This window comes from Armigeres subalbatus, chromosome 3, assembly GCF_024139115.2.
Source record: "Armigeres subalbatus isolate Guangzhou_Male chromosome 3, GZ_Asu_2, whole genome shotgun sequence".
NCBI lineage: Eukaryota > Metazoa > Arthropoda > Insecta > Diptera > Culicidae > Armigeres > Armigeres subalbatus.
In genome coordinates this window covers 321477550-321498666 of record NC_085141.1, presented here as the reverse complement: position 1 = coordinate 321498666, position 21117 = coordinate 321477550, and the positions used below count along the sequence as shown (strand labels likewise).

The following is a 21117-nucleotide window of genomic DNA, read 5'->3' as shown; positions in this document are numbered from 1 at the left end:
CGAAGTTAATTCACAATCAGAGTCGCCACGCTTGATAAAGGGAAACCGAACTAATTTAGTCGAAGTTTTCATGATTCGTGTTTTTTTGAAGGAATAATTCTCCACTAGTCCATATTCTATTTTCAGCCAAATTTTAGACCTTATCCATAGGATACAATTAAAGTCGAAAGTGCAGCTGAAATTGAACTGCTCATGACCTTTATCTGCCCACCACAACAGCTGAAAAAGTGGAACAAATAAACGAACCCCATCTGTCCAATTTGAATAGATTAGCTGAGTGCGTTTGATGGATTTATGTTTTCGATGGAATATTGACGTAACCCCGTTATCGAAAATGCAAGCTGCCGATCATATGACGCATGGCTACTTTTATACTTTTGTTATCACCGCACAGAAACTGATCTTAATCGGAAGAAAGACAATTTTGTTGACGTTGATTGTGATTTATTTTTTATCTATTTGCTAATCTTAGTATGTACACGTTTCACATTTATATTCGGTGGGAAATAATGAAGGACGTTGAAGTCATTTTTTCTTTGCAGCTTTTGCTGCTTCGTCACCCGCAACCGTGTGCTCATCCAGGAAGTTTTGTCCGATACTGAATTGCTTGTTGATGTGGAGATAGGGCCCGTAAACGTCTGAAAATAGAAAATTCTTTTTTTGCATATGGCTTCTTTTAAATATGCTTTATATAAACATTACTGTTGAAAACTGGCCATTCGGGTAGGTCCTTGGTTTTCGGAACCCCATCGATTGCGAATGATGTCCATAGGTCGACCATCTTTTTAGCCATCTCAGTATCCTGTTCGTTGAGCTTTGCGGCAGTTTTCGGATACGGGAAGAGATATAGAAGGTCGTTGGTATGGTGAACTCCTCCATCGAACGGAATCTTACTGATGTCTTGGTCGAATCCGAATCGCGTGTGCTCTCCGTAGTAGTCGAAGCTGTACACGTAAGTGTTATCTGGGTTGTGTTTACTGTTGAACTGGGCCGATCGTAGAACTGTAGACTTGATGATGACGGCTCCACAGTACTGTCGAAAGGATGCGTAATCTGATTACTATATACTTTGACAATTTCTTAATACATACATCTATCAAGGCAGGAATGAGTTTCCGAACATCCCCAGACTTCAGATCGTCAACGTTAAACAAAGCTCTGGCGATCAACGGTCCCAATGAGTTGCTGGTTTCAGTGGACGCTAAAATTCTTGGAACTTCTTCCAGAAGCTCGTACTGCATAAACTGTTTGTTTCCGAGCACCTTCAGGGCACCCAATATGGCAAAAATATCCACCAAAGCAAAAGTGCCTTCATGTTTAACTACTCCCGTCAGCATGGGAAGATTCTTGCGGCCTCCACCCCGTTTCATCACTTCATATGGACTCTTTGGAAGAATAGGTGATGGGCCACCGATCGTGAACCGATGTCCACCAATGGAATTTATTCCATTCGGAGTTCCTTGCCACTGTAAAATGTCAGATATGAAAGAAATTATCACCAAAGTTCAACCTCCATTTATCCTTCAACAAGCTACTAACCATGTGCTGCGAAAACGCCTTCAACAATGTATACGTGTCGAGTTGTATCAAGAATTTTTCCACCTCTTCCAACGGTGCCTTCGGATCAAATCCGGCCCTCCGAGCGATGTCTCTTGCATTTCGTTCGGAGTTGATGTCAACTGACCAGCTGCTAGCCAATCCAGATCCCGAATTAAGGATGACCTTGCTGAACAAAGACTCGTCAGCCACGGGGCTAAACGTCAGAGCTGAAATAATGGCGGCTCCCGCGGATTGACCGAATGCAGTCACCTGCTGGGGATCGCCTCCGAAGTGCTCGATGTACTTCTGAACCCACTGGAACGCTAGGAGCACATCAGCGATTCCAGCGTTTCCGGGGATGTTCTCTGTTTTGGTGGAGAGGAAACCTAGCGCAGCCAACCGATACTGGGGAACCACTAGGACTACGTCTTTCTCTAGGAGGTATTCCGGCGGGTGTTGGACGGCGCTCCCGCTATAGAATCCACCACCGTGGATGTAGACAATTACCGGCTTCTTGGCTGAAAGCTATGCAGAAGTTTATATAATTTTAATGTAATTTGATAAAAAAAAAGAAGTTTGATGCTTACATCCTTCGTGTACACACACAAGCTGATGCAATCTTCCAAATCGTCCTGGAGTTGCTCTTTGGGCATCTTCTTCATATCACCGTAGTAGGGAGAAGTCCGACCCCGTTTCGACACATCTCTAATGCCTTCCCACGGCTCTGCTGGGACGGGGGCTTTGAAACGCCGGTCTCCGGTGGCCGGTTCGCCGTACCGAACATTCAAGAACTGCTGTATCGGGACTCCGGTCCAGGCCCCCTTGGTGAGCGATCCTTTCAGTTTTCCCAACCCGGGAAGGTTTACCACCGGGTAGTTTGGATCCGCTCCGGAAGAACAGTTTCTGCTCTGTACCAGGAATGCCGACGTGGTGCGAGTTGTTGACGGTAACAAATTTGGAACTATTTGTCCCACATAGCGGGCGATGTGCTTGGAAACAATCGGCATGGTTGAAGGTTGATATTTGTTTCTGGAAGATTTTCAGGAAAAATAAGTATCATTAAGTGGTCATAGTTTTCCAGAGTTGCGGTAGCGCACGAGAGCGGGGAATAGCTACATATGCTATGGGTCGATTTGCCAGCTTGAGGAAAACATCCTTGACCTATCTTACCCTACCCAAACACCAACTCCGTAGAACTTATGAGGGCGTCGCCAAGTCGGGGGCCTCTCACTAAGTAAGTTCTACATCAACATTTTCTTCCATATCCCTAGTTACAGCTAAGATGGGCGTGGCCGGGAGTAGTGATCCTCATGCTTTTGTTATTTTTTTGTTAGACTGAAATCAAGAATCCCTCCCCTTCTTGATTTCTGATAGCATTCTACATAAGGATTTCAAAAGAAAAACATGAGTATCACTAGTGTCCAATCTACGAAGTATACCGTAACAACGCTAACGCTAACGCTAACGCACGAGAGCGGGGAATAGCTTTCATAGTTGTGATAACAATATCCACTAGTCACTATTCAAATACTGTACTGGAATACTGTCCAAGCAGCTATCAACAACTTATTAGCTTAAGGATCTCGAATACGTGATACATATTTTTTTGAAATATCAAAGAATGTCGTGGCCGAGTTTTAAAATGTTCGATGCAATAAAACTCCTCACAACGCCTGCCAAAGTCGATGTTTTTGTTATAGTATGAAATGAGTCTGCTATAACAAAATACAGATTAATGTCGGGCATGGAATGCTGTCAACTAGCATGCGATTGTCGTTTGGAATCCAGACCCATTGTAGACCTCTGCGTTGTTCATAAATGCTTTCAACGATTATTTTGGGATGGATTTCAGTGCACAAATTCGTTAAACGTTGGTAAACGATTTGCTAGCAGGAATGGGAATAATCGCAACACAAATACGAAAAAAACATTTTATTCTTGCGACCTTCTTGCGTGCGCTTGTTTTGTTATGTAGGGCAGCGGTTCTCAACCTTTTTCTTGAGAGGTACCCCTTCAAACTTTTGCATGATTTGAGGTACCCCCTCTCGAAAGTAGGCTTCCAATCCTCTTGAAAACATAATTCCGAGCCCCTTTGAAGAGAAGCTCCTGTAAGCTTTTGAGTCCCTTTAGAGTAGGCTTCCGTGCCTCTTTATTAGAGGCTTTTGAGCCTCTTGTAGAGAGGCTTCCGAGCCTCTTGAAGGCGGTTTTCGAGCCACTTAAAAGGAAGCTTCCGTTGCTTCTTGAAAGAACACTTCTGAGCCTCTTGATAGTATGCTTCCAAGCCTATTGAAAGAAGAATTCTGAGCTTCTTAATAATAGTTCATTTATTTATCTTCAGATAATTAGAATTAATTCATACAGTTTTCACCTTAACATAAACATAGTTTTTACAAATTCAGAGCACTTTCTTTTAAATTCAATAACAGTTCTTGCATTTTTTATATCTAAAGGTAATTCATTAAAAATTCGTATTCCTCTATAATACATTGACTTTTGATTTGTCGTCATTGTAAATGGCACAACACGTAAATCGTCAATTTGCCTCGTTCTATGCTGATGTAAATTTCGTCCTCTAACAAGTCACAAATAGTCAAAGTGAAATAGAAACAGATGTGAAGATCGCGAGCAGAGTTTAAAATAAAAATAGGAAGGTGTAATATTACAAAGTTAATGACAAACGATATATTATTAGACGCGGGAATAAATTTCCTATCAAACTGTGTATAGTATATCGTAGTATAATCAACGGTTGATGAAATATAGTAAATATAATTCATTCGCGAGATCAGCATTTACTTTTACTTCTAATTGGAAGCTAAAGAACAAAGCGGCCTACGGCCGTGCCGTTGTGAGAACAATACCGACAACAAGCTGGCCAATATGTCGGTACAGTGTGATGTTTGCACTAAACCAATAAATGCAGTCAACGATAGAGTTTTCTGTTTCGGTGGCTGTGGACAAGTTTTGCATGCGAAATGTGCGGAATTAACCAGTGCGGGAGCAACAGCTCTGCGTGAAAATGTGTGCATGAAGTATATGTGTCATGACTGCCGAAAGAAACAAATCTGCTTGAATACAATGATGGGTAAATGTGATGAAATTTTGGAAGCAATTAAATGCATTGAGGGTCGCATTGAGAAGATTGAGTATAATTGTGAAAAAAATAGTGCTTGCGAAATGATAAAGAACAGTGAGAACATTTTGAAAACATTTATCCAAAAATGTATTGAAGAGCAAATGATTAAAGTGAAAAGCTATGTAGATCAATGTCTAAGTGCTGAAAACAGAATTTGAAGAATAATGCCCCTGGTGTAGACGAAGGTTTAGCGCGTATGAATGGAAATCCATCAACCAGCTATGCCAGAATCGTTAGTGGTAAACAAGTTATTGTGAATGATTCTGTATTGCGTTCAGGTCGAATCCGAAATAAAAGTGTGTCAACTTCTAAATCTGTTGGCAACGGTCAAACGTATGATAACGTACAAAACGGTGACAGTGAAAATAATAGAGAAATCGAACAAAAAAGAAAAGGTTTGAAACCAACACTTGAGTGCACGGTGCGCATCAAACCAGTCACAGAAAAAACTAATCAACAGACAAAACGAGAGGTAAGAAATAAAATCAATCCATCCCAAATGGGAATAAAAAATGTGCGAAATGGTATGAATGGTTCAATTGTGGTGGAATGTGGAACAAAAGTGGAGGCCGAAGGGCTTTTGCACAAAGTTAAAGTTCTTGAAGCGAGGCTTCCGAGCCTCTTGAAAGGAGGCTGACGAGCCTCTTGAAAGCAGGCTTACGAGCCTCTTGAAAGAAGGCAACGGAGGCTTCCGAACCACTTGAAAAGAGGCTTCCGAGCCTCTTGAAAGGAGCCTTCGATCCTCCTGCAAAGGGCTTCAGAGCCTCTTGAAAGGAGGCTTTGAGGCTTCTTGAGAGAAGGCTTCCGAGCATCTTGAAAGGAGGTTTTTGATTCTCTAGAAAAGGAGGCTTTTGAGCCTTTAGAAAAAAAGGCTTTTGAGCCTCTTGAAAGAAGGCTTCCGAGCCTCTTGGAAGGAGGCTTCCGAACCACTTGAAAGGAGGATTCCGAACCTCTTGAAAAGAGGCTTCCGATTCTTTTGGAAAAAGGCTTCAGAGCCTCTTGAAAGGAGGCTTTTGAGCCTTTTGAAAGAAGGCTTCCGAGCTTCTTGAGAGAAGGCTTCCGAGCCTCTTGAGAGGAGGCTTCCGAGCCTTTTGAGAGGAGGCTTCCGAGCCTCTTGAGAGGATGCTTTTGAGCCTCTAGAAAAGAAGGCTTTTGAGCTTCCTGAGAGGAGGCTTCCAGGCCTCTTGAGAGGAGGCTTCAGCCTCTTGAGACGAGACTTCCAGGCCTCTTGAGAGGAGGCTTCCGAGCCTCTTGAGAGGAGGCTTCCGAGCCTCTTGAGAGGAGGCTTCCGAGCCTCTTGAGAGGAGGCTTCCGAGCCTCTTGAGAGGAGGCTTCCGAGCCTCTTGAGAGGAGGCTTCCGAGCCTCTTGAGAGGAGGCTTCCGAGCCTCTTGAGAGGAGGCTTCCGAGCCTCTTGAGAGAAGGCTTCCGAGCCTCTTGAGAGGAGGCTTCCGAGCCTCTTGAGAGGAGGCTTCCGAGCCTCTTGAGAGGAGGCTTCCGAGCCTCTTGAGAGGAGGCTTCCGAGCCTCTTGAGAGGAGGCTTCCGAGCCTCTTGAGAGGAGGCTTTCGAGCCTCTTGAAAGGAGGCTTCTGAGCCTTTTGAAAGTATGCTTCCGAGCCTCTTGAAAGAAGGCTTCCGAACCTCCTGAAAGGAGGCTTCCGAACCACTTGAAAGGATGCTTCCGAGCCTCTTAAAAAGAAGCCTTCGAGCTGCTTGGAAGAAGGCTTTCGAGAGGCGTAAAAGGATGCTTCTAATCCTCTTGCAATTAAGCAACCGAGCTTTAGTGAAAAAAAAATCATTTTGTTCATTCGACGTTTTGTTCGTTTGATTTTTTGTTCCGCAGCCCTTCATATACTGTGCTGGTTGTGGAAGGCAGGATTCAATTGGAATTTATTGATCGCATTACATATTATGTACAATATAATTTTTTGAAATAGAAAATACACAATTATCAAAACTTTATCAATGAATTTTAATTGGAATTGTAATATGTCCGCCATTAACGAGGTACCCCCTAGGGCCAGCGAAGGTACCCCCAGGGGTACATGTACCCCAGGTTGAGAACCGCTGATGTAGGGCATAAACAAAAAGTATCGTGATTTTTTATTTTTTATTTATTACTTGCTCGATCATATGTGATTAAAATTCTTTATCGAGCTACCGTGCGGGGCAGGCGTTAGTAATGTACCGCTGAGTCATATTCCGAGTTTTTCCCCGTGTTAGGTTGTTTTTACCGTGATGTGTTTGAATGATGTATGTCGAGCAAGCAGACAGCAGCAGATGCCGATCGTACGAGTCTATTGTTGGCTCATCCCAAGCCATCCGTCCGCTGAGTGCGGTTGGTGAGAAGACCAATAGAACACATACGCTTTAGATTTCGCACATTGTCAGATATCTCCCTTTTTGAATACGCACCAGACGATAGTACGTGATAGGAGTACTATCGTCTGATGCGTATTCAAAAAAGGGGAATTCTGACAATGTGCGACAATTGGCTATGCATTGTTCTCAAAGTTCTGCGTAAAGTTATCCTTAATCGGATTCATGAGAAAATAGACACGACTCTCCGACGGCAGCAGCCAGGATTCCACTCCGGAAGATCAGGTGTGGACCATATTGACCATATCACACTGGAGCAAGTCAACGAATTCCCTTATACGCATCGAGCGCCCTTATACGCAAGGAACTTCCGAACAAAACTGTCTGCCTCATCGAAGCGTAGTACAAAGGTTTTGCGTGGAGAGTCCTGCTTACCGAAGCTTTGTCTAGCCCCATCCGGGTAGTCGCTGCCAAGCACGTATTCTATCTCTTGCTCCTTATCGTAATCGTCGAGAGCATTGGTTGACTGGGTCGAGTGGGTGCGATTAACTGTGTATCAAACCGTAGGCTGCTCTGGCAGCCTATTATTACGGAGCATCTGTACATTTTGGCTGATGATATTTCTTTAACATTTACATTTCTGTTCAAGGAAAACTAAATTATCAAAATGATGGTTCTCCGCAATCTTACATCGGAATTTGGTTCTGTTTTCTGCAATCGATCACAAAATTTTTATAATTTCATGGACATTGGTCGTGGTTCCGGAGATATTGATGGGAATACTGGGGTAACCTCCCATCCCGGAAAAATGACCACTGTCTGATCGAGCCACGACTTCCGACAAACTTCATGATTTTGGAAAAGAAGCTCATAGGAATATATTTAGATGTTATGTATATGATCCTTCTGGTCACATTCCGGAACACCCTGGAATGCTGGTTCCATGTGAAAGTAGCCACTTTTTGGTCAATTCTTAAACCTGTCTACACCGTACGAAGATGAAACCCGAGTAACCGCTGCAGGTATGCAAGTCTCCAATGACGAGCTGTCATCAGTGGCGAATGGTTTGAAGATGAAGAAAGCTCCGGGTCCGGATGGAATTCCAAATGTCGCTTTGAAAACCGCGATATTGGCGTTTCCGTACCTGTGTTTAGTAGATGGTTACTTTCCGGATAAATGGAAGATTCATAAACTGGTGCTACTGAAGAAAACAGGGAAATCGCCGGCGAATCCACAATCGTATATTTCCATATGCCTGCTGGATGCTTCTGGAATGGATTTTCCTTAATAGGCTGACGCGGGCGAAACCGGCCTATCGTAAACGCAGTTCGGATTCCGAAAAGGCAGATTGACGGTGGATGCAATCAGAACAATCATTAAAATTGCAGAGAGGGCGTCCGAGAAAAAAGAAGCGACAATCGGTAACGATTGACGTTAGAGGCGTGCGTTGGTCCGAAAATCGGCGGCGGCGTTTTCGGCGTCAAGTCGAAAGCTATTTTAGTCGGCGGTGGCGTGAATCGGCGTGGTGGTATTTTTGTATAAGGTTCGTTCTTAAAAAAAAACAGCATTGTTTCCGGGATATTTTCAAGACATTAACGGGAGAATCTTTCGAGTTTTGCCAGAAAAAAAAATAATGAGTTCTTCAAGTTTTTTTTCCAAAATATTTATATGCATTTTATTTTAGGATTTGCCACAGAAACTGCTTTAAAATTTTCAGAATTCTTAGGAATTTTCAAGATCACATCTTCAGAATACAATCACATTCTTCAGAATATGCACGGGAAATTGTCGCATATTTATACCGGCAAAATGTTTGGATTATCCATGAAAAGTTCTTGCTGTTGTTTCTGTTGAGAATTCTTTGAAATTTACACAGACAATTCTTCGGAATATCTGCGGATGACTAGAGAGTTCACGGGAAACTCTCTGGAATTTTTATAAGAAATTCTCCGGGATTTCCAAGGAAATTTCTTCTGCGGGAGCTTGTGGATTTCAACACGTTTTTGCACGGATTTTCTAATGAAAACTGTAAGGAAAACTCTTCGGCATTTCCACAGGAAACTTTCTGGAGTTTCCACTAAAATTCTTCGGAACATCTACGTTGATTTTTTTCTATTTTCACAGAAAACTTTTAGGCATTTCAAGTTTTTCGGAATTTTGATGGATTTTTTTTCACTTCTACGGGATTTTTTTTTGCATTATCGAAAAAAAAATCTTTGGAAACTCCATAGCTTATTATTTTAAAAAAAGTGCCACTTAGCCGGTCAGCCGAAATTCATCTAGACAAATTGCATTTGGCTGAAATGAACATTTGGGCCAAACATTTCACTGCTAATTTTACCAGAAAAGCCATTGGCCCTAACAGGTCATTTGGCCGAAATGCTCATTTGGCCAAATAGGTCATTAGACCCAAAATATCGTTTGACCGAAATGATCGTTTGACAAAAAAGCCGTTTAAAAAGCCAGCCAAATGCCCACTGAATGTCCACCAGTTTGGTCATATGTCATTTTCGGCCAAATGTCCTTTCTGCCAAACGATCCTTTCGGTCAAATGACCTTTTCGGCCAATGATCATTTCGTGAAATAGGATTTTCGGTCAAATGACCTATTTGGTCAAAGGAGTTTTCAGTCAAATGACCAGTTTGACCGCACGACATTTTCGGCCGTAGGTTCATTTAGCTAAATATGTTCGGCCAGATGAGTTTTGGCCCAATGGTTTGGTCGGATAAATCCCAATATCTAACTCCGTGGTACTTATGAGGGTGTCGCTGAGTCGGGGGCCTCTCGTTAAGTAAGTACTACACCAACACTTCCTTCCCCTCCCAAGTTACGGTGAAGATGGGCATGGCCAGGAGTAGTAATCCTCATGCTTTTGTGATTTTTATCCTAGATTTAAAACAAGGACCACACCCACCTTGATTTCGGACAGCAATCTAAATAAGGATTTCAAAAGAAAACATGAGTATCACTATAGTGCCCAATCTACGAATTACACCGTAACTATGCGGATAAACATCTTTCGGTACAGTGTTGTAAAATGTTATCTGCGTATCTATTTGTATTTGTCTATTTTGTTCAAAACTATTTTCAGAAGCCAAATCCCCTCCGGTTGTGTAAAATGCACAAAAATGGATCATGACCCAAATTTTGTCTCAAAATCGTGAGCGCCTGAAACCAATAAACATTTACAAGCCTTTACACGAAAACCTATGTCAAAAACTCTGTATAGTTTTTTCTAATAGACTGTTTTTTTGGCATTTTTTGATAAAATTTTGGCGTTTACGTCGACAATCCTTTTTCTTTAGATACAAAAAATATTTTCCCCTTATTATGATCAGCCTAAGAATGTGATTATTTCAAATCGGAATATTTTGATTATTATATTTGGGTGGCGCATATTGACCAGCACCGTTTATTTGGAATGGAAATATAAGGGAAGGTGGTCGGCTGTCGGCACCCTTTGTTTTTAATTCATAACATTTGCACAACGTGGTGATATTTTCATACCAATGGAAGCCTATGGACATAAGCTAATAACTGGTGAAGAGTTTTGATTTATTCAATCTATTGAAAAAAAAAAATATTAACAATTTTGTGAAGCGTTGCTTTTATGCCATTCAGAAAAAGGTGGTTGGTTGTCAGCACCCCCAATGACAATATTTGTTTCCTGTCAAAAGTTAGGACGGGGTGCCGTTTTTACAATCGACCACCTTGTGACGTGACACAGTGCACCAAATGTTACAACTTCGGGCATGGCACCCGGAATTGCCACATGGCCGCGCGCTGCAACAAGTGTGGCGAACTGCACCGACGGATGAGTGTGATAAGATGGAGGTGGTCGATTCAAAGTGCCGCAACTGTGGCGAAGAACCTCGGACCATTACGAAAGGCTGTCCGAAACACGGGAGTTCCTGGAAATCCGAAGGAAAGCATCCTCCAAAGCCCGTCCGAAGAGGAACTGTGTTCCAGTGATCGACGAGGTGAGCCTTCCTGCTAACATGGCTCCCCGACGAGCGGTACCAGTACTTCCACCGTTGCACACTCCGGAGCCGCTGATGCCGATCTTTGCACAGTTCGCCTTTCCCGCTGCAAAACCCGTTTCGACCAGGTCTTCACTCTTGGTATGTTCATTATTTAAAATGGCTGCTAGGGTGGGCCTGGTCAACTGGAACGCTTGCTTGCTCAAGAGCAAAAGCATCGAGCTGGCTGATTTCCTCGAGGAAAAGGAGATTGACGTGGCGTTCATCACTGAAGCGCACCTTAAACCGGAGGTGAGCGTTCACATCCCGAACTTCCGCATCGTGCGACTCGACCGGCCGTCCAGGGGAGGTGGTGTGGCCATCGCACTCCGATACAACATCAACTGTCGTCTGCTGCCAAGCTTCCAGCTGAACATCATCGAGGCCATCGGTGTCGAAGTGACTACTTCCGTCGGCACAATCACGCTCATCGCGGCGTACTGCCCAACTCAAGCTAAAGCCGGCGATGGTTCATCGGCCGCCCTTCGGAGGGACATCGTCAAGCTAACGCGGAGACAAGGGCAGTACATCATTGCCGGCGACCTGAATGCCAAACATCAAGCCTGGGGCAACAGTCGCGGCAATCGAAACGGCACCATCTGGAGCAACGACATGGAGGAAGGCCACTACACGATCTTGAGCCCGGATTCCCCCACTCGGCTGAGTCGGTCCGGTGTCCACGCAACCCTCGACCTATACATAACCAACATGAACGACCACGTCTCGCAGCCGATCGTCTACCAGGAGCTCAGTTCGGATCACTATCCGGTGGTGGCGGAAGTGGGCTCCTCGGCTAGGTAGGTAAGCAACTCCTTAAACATCGATACACTCACCAAAGATTTGATTCGATTGCAGAATGTCACTCGCAGGCAGTTTCAGCGTACTGGACTGCCTGAGCTTAAGGCACGCTGCAATCGAATCACAAAAATTATCAAGGCCAGAATGGTGGACCTAAAAAATAACGATTTCTCGAATAAGATCCGCACTCTCCCAGATTATGCAAAGCCGTTCTGGAAAATGACCAAAATACTAAAATCCAAGCCTCGGCCCATTTCCCCTTTTATCCCACTAGACAATAATGGCTCTAAGGATCATTTGAGAACTCCTGCAGAGAAGTCACTGAAATAGGTCGTCAGTTCGCACAATCTCGGATAGAACATCGTCTGTCCACACGAAGCAGCCGTCAACGAGCATGCTAACAACATCCATTTGATTCCCAACGATTTCTCGGAGGAGTTGGAGATCTCAGCTGGCGAATTGACGGCCTATATTAAATAATCGAGGATCATGAACAAACATCTTGCTTGAGGAACAGTTTGGTTTCCGACGCGGTCGGTCAACTGTACACCAGCTGACTCGAGTTACCAACGTCCTCAGACGGAACAAGTTTGACCGATGTCGAGAAGGCATTTGACAATCTATGGCATGATGGCCTGGTGTACAAACTACAACGCTTCAATCTTCCCAGCTACCTGGTGAAAATCATCAACAATTACCTGTCGGCAAGGACATTCCGGGTCTCAATCAGCGGAGCGAGTTCCAATGCGCACAACATCGTCGCAGGCGTGTTCTGCTAGGGTGGGCCTGGTCAGCTTAGCAGCGCAGCTTAGTGTTCATTAAGCACTTCCACAGTTATTAACTGCGAGGTTTCTAAGCCAGGTTACCATTTTTGCATTCGTATATCATGAGGCTAACACGGTGATACTTTTATGCCCAGGGAAGTCGAGATAATTTCCAATCCGAAAATTGCCTAGACCGGCACCGGGAATCGAACCCAGCCACCTTCAGCATGGTCTTGCTTTGTAGCCGCGCGTCTTACCGCACGGCGTCTACCTAAATCCGAGGTCCACCGTCTGGCCGGGATAAAAACCTTACATGAACGCCTTGGTGAATGCAAAGAAAAGTTTAGGGTCCGATGCTGGCATTCGGATCAGGCTCCAATTAGGGCGCTAGTTCCAATCTAGGTTATCAAATTTTTATTGTAAATATTAGTGTACATAGTAGTTAGGTTATCAATGCCTCCAAAAGGTTATTCTGATACATTAGATACTATAAATTACTTTTGAATTCCAAAAATGTTGAAATGTAAAAAATGATGTGACAAACCAAAAATCTGAAATAAACGAATTTAATTTAAAAAAAAGTTCCTTCTTACACTGTGCTGGTTGTGGAGGGCAAGATTTAATAGGATTTGATTTACTGATCGTTATGCATATTATGTACAAGACAAAGTTTTGAAATAAAAAAATCACAATTATCTGCCATTACGTATTGCTGTCCAAGGTACCCCCTGGGGCCAGCGAAGGTACCCCCAGGGGTACATGTACCCCAGGTTGAGAACCGCTGTTCTAGAGGAAAGAGCCACTCATGCATCTAATGCACACTGAGCTGATCAGGTTTGTGTGAACCATTCTCGGTCGAGTTTGTAGGCCCTCAATCACGTCACTTTCCAGAGGACATTGTGGACAATATAGAGAACTCGCTACCCGCGGAAATGCTTTTGTTGGGGATAAAGCAATAGCAGAGATTACTTAATTGAAGGAGATACTCATACTCCACGTTTTCAATAAAGCAAAGAAGATTTGCGTTGCTGCTGTAAACACGTAATCAAAAAGTCTGCTTTAAAGAATCTTTTGTAAAATATTGCCAGTAGCTACGGAGGACCTCCTATTTTTTTCTTTATCATTGAGGTTTTCAGCCCTGGGTTGGTTCACCTCAGTAGGACCTCCTATGAATGGAGCTTGTTAAAATGTAAAGTACTGACCTCGAGTACAGAGTACAGAATTGAGATGTATTGGAACCAGATTTTTACCAAGAAAACGGCTGTAGATAAGCTTAAATACGCTCAAGTAACTTGTTTAGCAGGGTTCGTATTGCTCACTCACCTGATAGGAGAATCACTCATGAAATTACAATTTTTCAAATTATCGATAATAAATCTCGCGAAAAATAGATGAGAGGAAAATCACCGAAACGAAAAAAAAAATCATTCAATGGGTATAATTTTCGTTTATCTTTCAAGCTCTAGAGCAGCGGTTCTCAACCTTTTCCTTGAGAGGTACCCCTTCGAACTTTTGCGCTCATTGAGGTACCCCCTCATATAAAGATATATGAAAAGCGGACCTGAAAGGAGGCTTGCGAGCCTCTTGAAAGGAGGCTTCCGAGCCTCTTGAAAGGAGGCTTCCGAGCCTCTTGAAAGGAGGCTTCCGAGCCTCTTGAAAGGAGGCTTCCGAGCCTCTTGAAAGGAGGCTTCCGAGCCTCTTGAAAGGAGGCTTCCGAGCCTCTTGAAAGGAAGCTTCCGAGCCTCTTGAAAGGAGGCTTCTGAGCCTCTTGAAAGGAGGCTTCCGAGCCTCTTGAAAGGAGGCTTCCGAGCCTCTTGAAAGGAGGCTTCCGAGCCTCTTGAAAGGAGGCTTCCGAGCCTCTTGAAAGGAGGCTTCCGAGCCTCTTGAAAGGAGGCTTCTGAGCCTCTTGAAAGGAGGCTTTCGAGCCTCTTGAAAGGAGGCTTCCAGGCCTCTTGAAAGGAGGCTTCCGAGCCTCTTGAAAGGAGGCTTCTGGAGGCCTCTTGAAAGGAGGCTTCCAGGCCTCTTGAAAGGGAGGCTTCTGAGCCTCTTGAAAGGAGGCTTCTGAGCCTCTTGAAAGGAGGCTTCCAGGCCTCTTGAAAGGAGGCTTCCGAGCCTCTTGAAAGGAGGCTTCTGAGCCTCTTGAAATGAGGCTTCCGAGCCTCTTGAAAGGAGCCTTTTTGAAGGAAGCTTCCGAGCCTCTTGAAAGGAGGCCTCCGAGCATCTTGAAAGGAGGCTTCCGAGCCTCTTGAAAGGAGGCTTCCGAGCCTTTTGAAGGAGGCTTCCGAGCCTCTTGAAAGGAGGCTTCCGAGCCTTTTGAAAGGAGGCTTCCGAGCCTCTTGAAAGAAAGCTTCCGAGCCTCTTGAAAGGAGGCTTCCGAGCCTCTTGAAAGAAAGCTTCCGAGCTTCTTGAAAGGAGGCTTCCGAGCTTCTTGAAAGGAGGCTTCCGAGCCTCTTGAAAGGAGGCTTCCGAGCCTCTTGAAAGGAGGCTTCCGAGCCTCTTGAAAGGAGGCTTCCGAGCCTCTTGAAAGGAGGCTTCCGAGCCTCTTGAAAGGAGGCTTCCGAGCCTCTTGAAAGGAGGCTTCCGAGCCTCTTGAAAGGAGGCTTCCGAGCCTCTTGAAAGGAGGCTTCCGAGCCTCTTGAAAGGAGGCTTCCGAGCCTCTTGAAAGGAGGCTTCCGAGCCTCTTGAAAGGAGGCTTCCGAGCCTCTTGAAAGGAGGCTTCCGAGCCTCTTGAAAGGAGGCTTCCGAGCTTTTCGGAGAAAGGCCTTCATGCCTCTCAAATATAGCTTTCCGAACCTTTAGAATCAAGATTTTAGTTCAGAAGCATATTCTTACCATAATACCATATACATACATTTTGAAATTCATTCGACGTTTTGACCTTTTGATCTTTTGTTCCTTACACAGTGCCTTCCCTTCATTTGGTGGTTGGGGTGGTCAGGATTCAGAAGTCTTTGCTTTACTAATCGCCTTGCCATAATGTGCAATACAAATTTTGAGCATAAAAATAATCAAAACTTTATCAATAGGTTTCGGATCAAACTGTAATACATCCGCCATTACGCATTTTTGTCCAAGGTACCCCCTGGGAACAGCGAAGGTACCCCCAGGGGTACATGTACCCCAGGTTGAGAACCGCTGCTCTAGAGAATATCCAACTAACAATTTAAGCTGAATAAGCTTTTTTTTAGCTGCAGAAACTATGTTTGGCTGAATATGCGCTTTGTCAACTATCAATATTTGTTGAGAGAATTATGGGTTAGTGATGTTCCTCGCCGAAAACAACGTAAAAAGGTTTTCCCTAAACCCGAAAAACGCTTACTCTAGTCTCATCGAAATAAAAAGTAGAAACCCTGACCTTTAGTTGCGGCAACGCCGATGTCGAGGAAGAATATTGCGCGATTGTGCGGCGTCAAAGACAGAAAAAACATTAAACTCGTTTCTGAATATTAAACTTGCGATCCTTCCAGAACGAGCCTCATTGCAGGCTTCTTCACATAAAGAGCTTATTCTTGCAAACTGGTGTTCACTTAGTTAATGTGTACTGTACTTATGCAACAGACTATATAATAGAAGACTATAAAATACTTAAATATGGAAGTCACTTCTTGGTCACTATTTTTATTATTTCAATCACTAAAGTCACTATTATTTATCCCTAAAATCGCTACCAGCCCTGAAGAGGGAAAAAGAAATAAGGTAGAAAGAATTAGTAAGAGGGGAGAATTAAGAAGCAAAAGAAGGAAGACGGAAGAAGACAAAACAAAGAAGGAAGAAGGAAACAGGAAGAAGAAGGAAGAAGGGACAAGACATTAGATAGAGGAAAGAAGATAAAGAAGAAGCATATTTGATTAAATTTGAGTTCACAGATTAACAAATCAAATGTGATAACTCTTACAATTAAATGTCCAAAACAAATTGCAAAGAGTTGAAGTTTGACAAGAAAAAGTCAAAATAAATAGGATAAATTTAAATTAAGCCTAAAACGATGGAAGATTGATGACGATGAAGATGATTATAAATAAGTTACAGCGGAATATTGATACCTGCATACAGGTAGGCTAGAAGCACCAGTCGTGCCTATGGCACCAGTTAGTGCCAATAAAATCACCGCAAACCCAACAACCGCAAAAGTTCATATCGATAAAGCATATTCATATGATACGAAAACACTTCTGATCTCCTTTAAAACAAGCAAAGCATAATTGTAAAAAATGATTTTGCTTAATTTTTGACGTCCTTTGCACCAGTTATCGCACTAATGGTCCCAATTTGGCCAATCCCATAAGAAAAAATGGGATTTGCCAAATAAGGAACCAGAATTAAGAATAGTGCCACAACTGGTGCATGCGTTCCTATTATGGATTAATCAATTTTAAGGATTATAACAAATTTTATTGTGGTTTTCACAGCTGTTTTAAGCAGCAGGAGGTAAAACCTTCCGCTCGATATATAAAGTTTACCCACATGCCTTTTACTTATTTAAAAAAAAAATAGTTTTTCAAATGTACGGCGACAATTGATACACCCACCCTCCCAAGTAAAATTTTCCATGCTTCTTGGATTTATGTAATTCTTATAGCGGATTTATAATAGCAATCACCATAGCTAGTTGCTCAGTTTTATTGTCGTTCTTATTGCTATCAATAAACCTTCCGTAAATATGCTGAAAAACCTTCAAACGTCAAAAGCTTATTGACCTTATGAGCGACTCTACAGTTGTGATGCAGAGTGTAATAAATCCTATTTCCACAGCTCGATCAAAACCAAAATTTTTGATCGTAATGTGGTGCAATGAGTAATCCCAATAAGAATATTTGCATTGCAAAGAGTTTATAAAGGTGTTTAATAAGAGCAACATTTTACTAATCGAAATTTATGATGGCCATATTGAAAATGGAGAAGCATTTTTAAGTCGGTAAAATTTATCACTGACATGCATGATTAGGTAATGTTTTCACCGCGTAAAACCCTTTTTTGGTCATTGATTTTCATTAGAAATATATTGGGGAGAAATATCAATATATTCAAGGGAAATTAGGGATATTGCTGCTACAATTATTATAAATATAATGGCCAAAACTACATTATTTTGAGAGCGCGTGGTGTTCAATCTTACTTTTTTCCCTATAGTTTTCACCATGAAATTGAATGCGCACATCATTCCGATGGAAGCACATTGTAAAACAATCCGAAAATAATATTTTTAAGTAGTCATCCTCATCATGATTTTCATCAACATTTTAAGGCTCCCCCAGACCTAAGCGATTTCATCGCCGCCACGGCGACAACTAGTCGCCGCGATTCTATCGTTGGGTCGCTGCAGGCAATTCTCTATTTACGGTTCCACACCAACGGCGACAGAATCGCTGTCGCCAAGCCATAGAATCGCGTCGCGACTGTCGTGTCGCGTGTGTTTGGGGGAACCTTTATGTTGTTAGTTGTTATTATTTTTCTGCAAAGTTTTGTTTCCCTTTTTTCAAAGCAAGATTTCTGACAGCTGCCGCAGCCAAATTCCCTTTTTTGCAGGCGGTTTTTTTGCAGGCGGTTTAAAAAGGATTACATAAATACAGTGAACTCTCCCTTACTTGATGTTATGTAACTCGATATTTTCCCTTACACGATGAGATTCAAAGTCCCTTCAATCTAGTATGTTGCGTTCTCTCCGTAAGTCGATATCTCCCTTACTCGATATTCGTCGAAGTCGAATTAGTTATTTCCCTATGCATTTTCTCCTCGCTAACTCGATGTTGTCAGAAGAAGTTCACTCTCATGGCATACAATAGAACAAGGTAGGCCTAGAACGTATGTAAACATTCAGTTAGAATGGAAATATGTGACGTCAAACTATCTTTGCGCAAGCTAAGCCCTGCGGTTTCAACATTCCTACATTTTGCTTGATGCCCACGTAGCGCCTTTTCAACGCTGCGTGCACGTGACAATGAAACCACGCCTCGGGGTATCGGACAATTATGCTCCAATGGCGGTAAAGAAATGTCCTGCTGTGATTTTCTTACGAGCGTACCTGATGCTGTACACCTTGGTTACATGTAAATGTCATTTTCATGCAACCATTTCTCAGGCTGTGAACCATTCCAGCGATTCGTTTAGCTTTTAGTTAAAATTTGACAGTTCGATGGTTATTTTTCTGTGGTTAAAAATAACCCTGCTCCGGAGCATGGTTAGATTTGACAGTTCGATAGTTAAACTTTGTTCGCGAGAAAATTGGCGCCAAATTCATTTCGTTCCAAATAACTATCAATCTGTCAAAACTCAAATGGATCGGCTTCGGGGTAAAATTTTAACCACGATGAGAAAATAACCATCGAACTGTCAAATTTTAACTAAAAGTTAAACGAATCGGTGGAATGGTTCACAGCCTCAAGCGCTTGAAATAGTATCAGTTGAAATCGGGAATCAGTCATTCAGAGTTTTGTGGAAATTTGTGTTTCATTTGGGAGGGAGCTCCCCCTTTTCCAGGGGGAGGGGTCTTGAACCATCTTAAGAACCTTCCCTGGCCCGAAAAACCCCTGTATACAAAATTTCACGCTGATCGGTTCGGAAGGGTCAGACAGACAGAAATTCATTTCTATGCATATAGAAGAAGAAGAAGATAGACAAAGATAATTATATGTTTAGTTTCAGAGCTAAAAGCAACTTTTTAACCCAATACAACGGTTAATTTTGTTAAGGGATTGATGATCTTATTTATGATGCCTTTTTTTCATTAATTACATTTTGCATTATGAACTATCCTTCCATTGTTTCGCTTCACAGAAAGATTAAAAAGACAATGGATGAGTTCATTCGTACGCACTTAGCGTAGTACATACTTTGAAATTTTTGATGATAATGAATGAACTTTGGAGCGTGTTTAATGAAATATTTCTAATACGCTGTTCTTTGTTCTTTAGTAGACTTAGTAGTGGTTAAACTTAAATTCCACTACTTATACGGCATATACATTTAAAAATGATAAGAATGTTTGCACTGTCAATATTTTTATTTTATTTTTATTATTTTTTATTTTATCTGTGCACATTGAGGACGAAATAATTATAGGCGTAAGGGCTTCAGCTAAAAATGTTTTTCGTTTTTAACTGTTATCCTAAAATTAGATTTGCTCGCATTCCCCAGGGAATTTTATCTCGATTTTTATTAGAGACTAGTCGACCCGGCAGACGTTGTCCTGCATAGTAGGCGAAAATGCGCGTTGTGAACTTCCCATGCGAAATTTCCATACGATTCTTAATTTTAGTTTTTCACGATTTACTCCATCTTACCCGTGATTTTTGCATGAGGAAATATCATATAAACCCGTCGGAAACGATAACGAAAATATCTGCTGAAGGAATGAATAAAATCCATCCAGCAGTTTTCGAGTTATGCGGATACGAACACAGACCATTTCATTTTTATTATATAGATGAACTTAATCGTTTGAAAATGATGAAAAAGTGTTCAAAAATGTAGAATACTCGTTGAAAGACACTTGTTTGAACTCATACTCATCTGATTTAATCACAAAAAGATGCATATATGTCTTTTTTTTATGCATCAAAACGGCACCACAACGACTACGTGGATTAATCACGGTCTATTTTCAGCAAAATCCTGTGTGATACAGAATGTTTCGTTCTGAGTAAAAAACTTTTACATCTTTTTATAACTTTTACATTTACTGATTGAAAGTATCATTGATTTACTTTTTTCAATTTATTCATTAGTAAAGTTGCTTTAATTGTGACACTCACTTTTGTGTTACACTATAATCTTTTTTCCGCAATTTCTTTCCACTTTTTATTGGACCACAAACAGCTACACTACTCCACTTCTATATTACTATATAACTGATTTTTACTTGCACGCATATTTCGGAAAACAATGCCCTTGTGCAGTTTACATCAATTTTACTTTTTATCGCTAATTGAGATTTAATTGGCAGTCGACATGCTAACAAGAATCATACTAACCGCCCAACATCGCACAGTCGCTCCTTAAATAGCTTCCAGTTTTGAAAATATTACACGTGTCCTCGCTGTTATCAATCCTAAACCAAATCGCATATTTTCGGCCTCCCGAAGCCAAGGTCCGATAGGAATCGGCATAATATCTTATATCTATTCCGAATGCCCGAACCGACTGAAACTGACCATCTGATTTTTTTGCGGGGTGTACGTATTATGGTATACTGGATTAGCGCAGCATTTATTGAATTGAAAAGAGATATGGGCTAGACACGGGTACTTCATGTTACTCGATAAAAATGTACTGATAATGAGTAACCGAATTTAGGAGACTTTCACTGGTTAGCCTGTTACGGGCAACGAAGAAGAGAGAAAGTGGTTGGGTTCGAGGCTAATCAAATTATCGGAAGCTTCCAGCTAGCTGTAACGCATTTGTTATCTTATGTGTAGGTTTATTCATTATATTACTTATAATAAGATGTCTGCAGGTTACAATCGTGTGAAATATTTATTTCAGAAGATAAAGAAATCATTCAAAATTGACCTCGTCATCATATGACGAGATCATGTTAACTTTTGT

At 42.1% G+C, this 21117-nt stretch overlaps 1 protein-coding gene across 1 annotated transcript; it reads right to left on the bottom strand.

Annotated features, from left to right (window-relative positions):
• Window positions 1–476: 476 nt before the first annotated feature.
• Window positions 477–21052, bottom strand: LOC134220992 (glutactin-like). Its single transcript, XM_062700167.1, has 6 exons — window positions 20325–21052; window positions 2127–2568; window positions 1540–2064; window positions 1092–1466; window positions 703–1033; window positions 477–638 (listed from the first exon to the last, which is right to left on the bottom strand). The coding sequence occupies exons 2-6, from the start codon at window positions 2544–2546 to the stop codon at window positions 526–528; spliced, it is 1764 nt and encodes a 587-aa protein (XP_062556151.1). The 5' UTR covers window positions 2547–2568; window positions 20325–21052; the 3' UTR covers window positions 477–525.
• Window positions 21053–21117: the final 65 nt, after the last annotated feature.

Bases quoted from the DNA above. Each gene is read 5' to 3' on its own strand.
- LOC134220992 (XM_062700167.1), bottom strand. From the start codon at position 2,546: ATGCCGATTGTTTCCAAGCACATCGCCCGCTATGTGGGACAAATAGTT. The intron at 1,034-1,091 runs GTATGTATTAAG...TCCTTTCGACAG, and splicing joins TCATTCCTGCCTTGATAGAT to TACTGTGGAGCCGTCATCAT. The intron at 639-702 runs GTAATGTTTATA...TTCTATTTTCAG, and splicing joins CGAATGGCCAGTTTTCAACA to ACGTTTACGGGCCCTATCTC.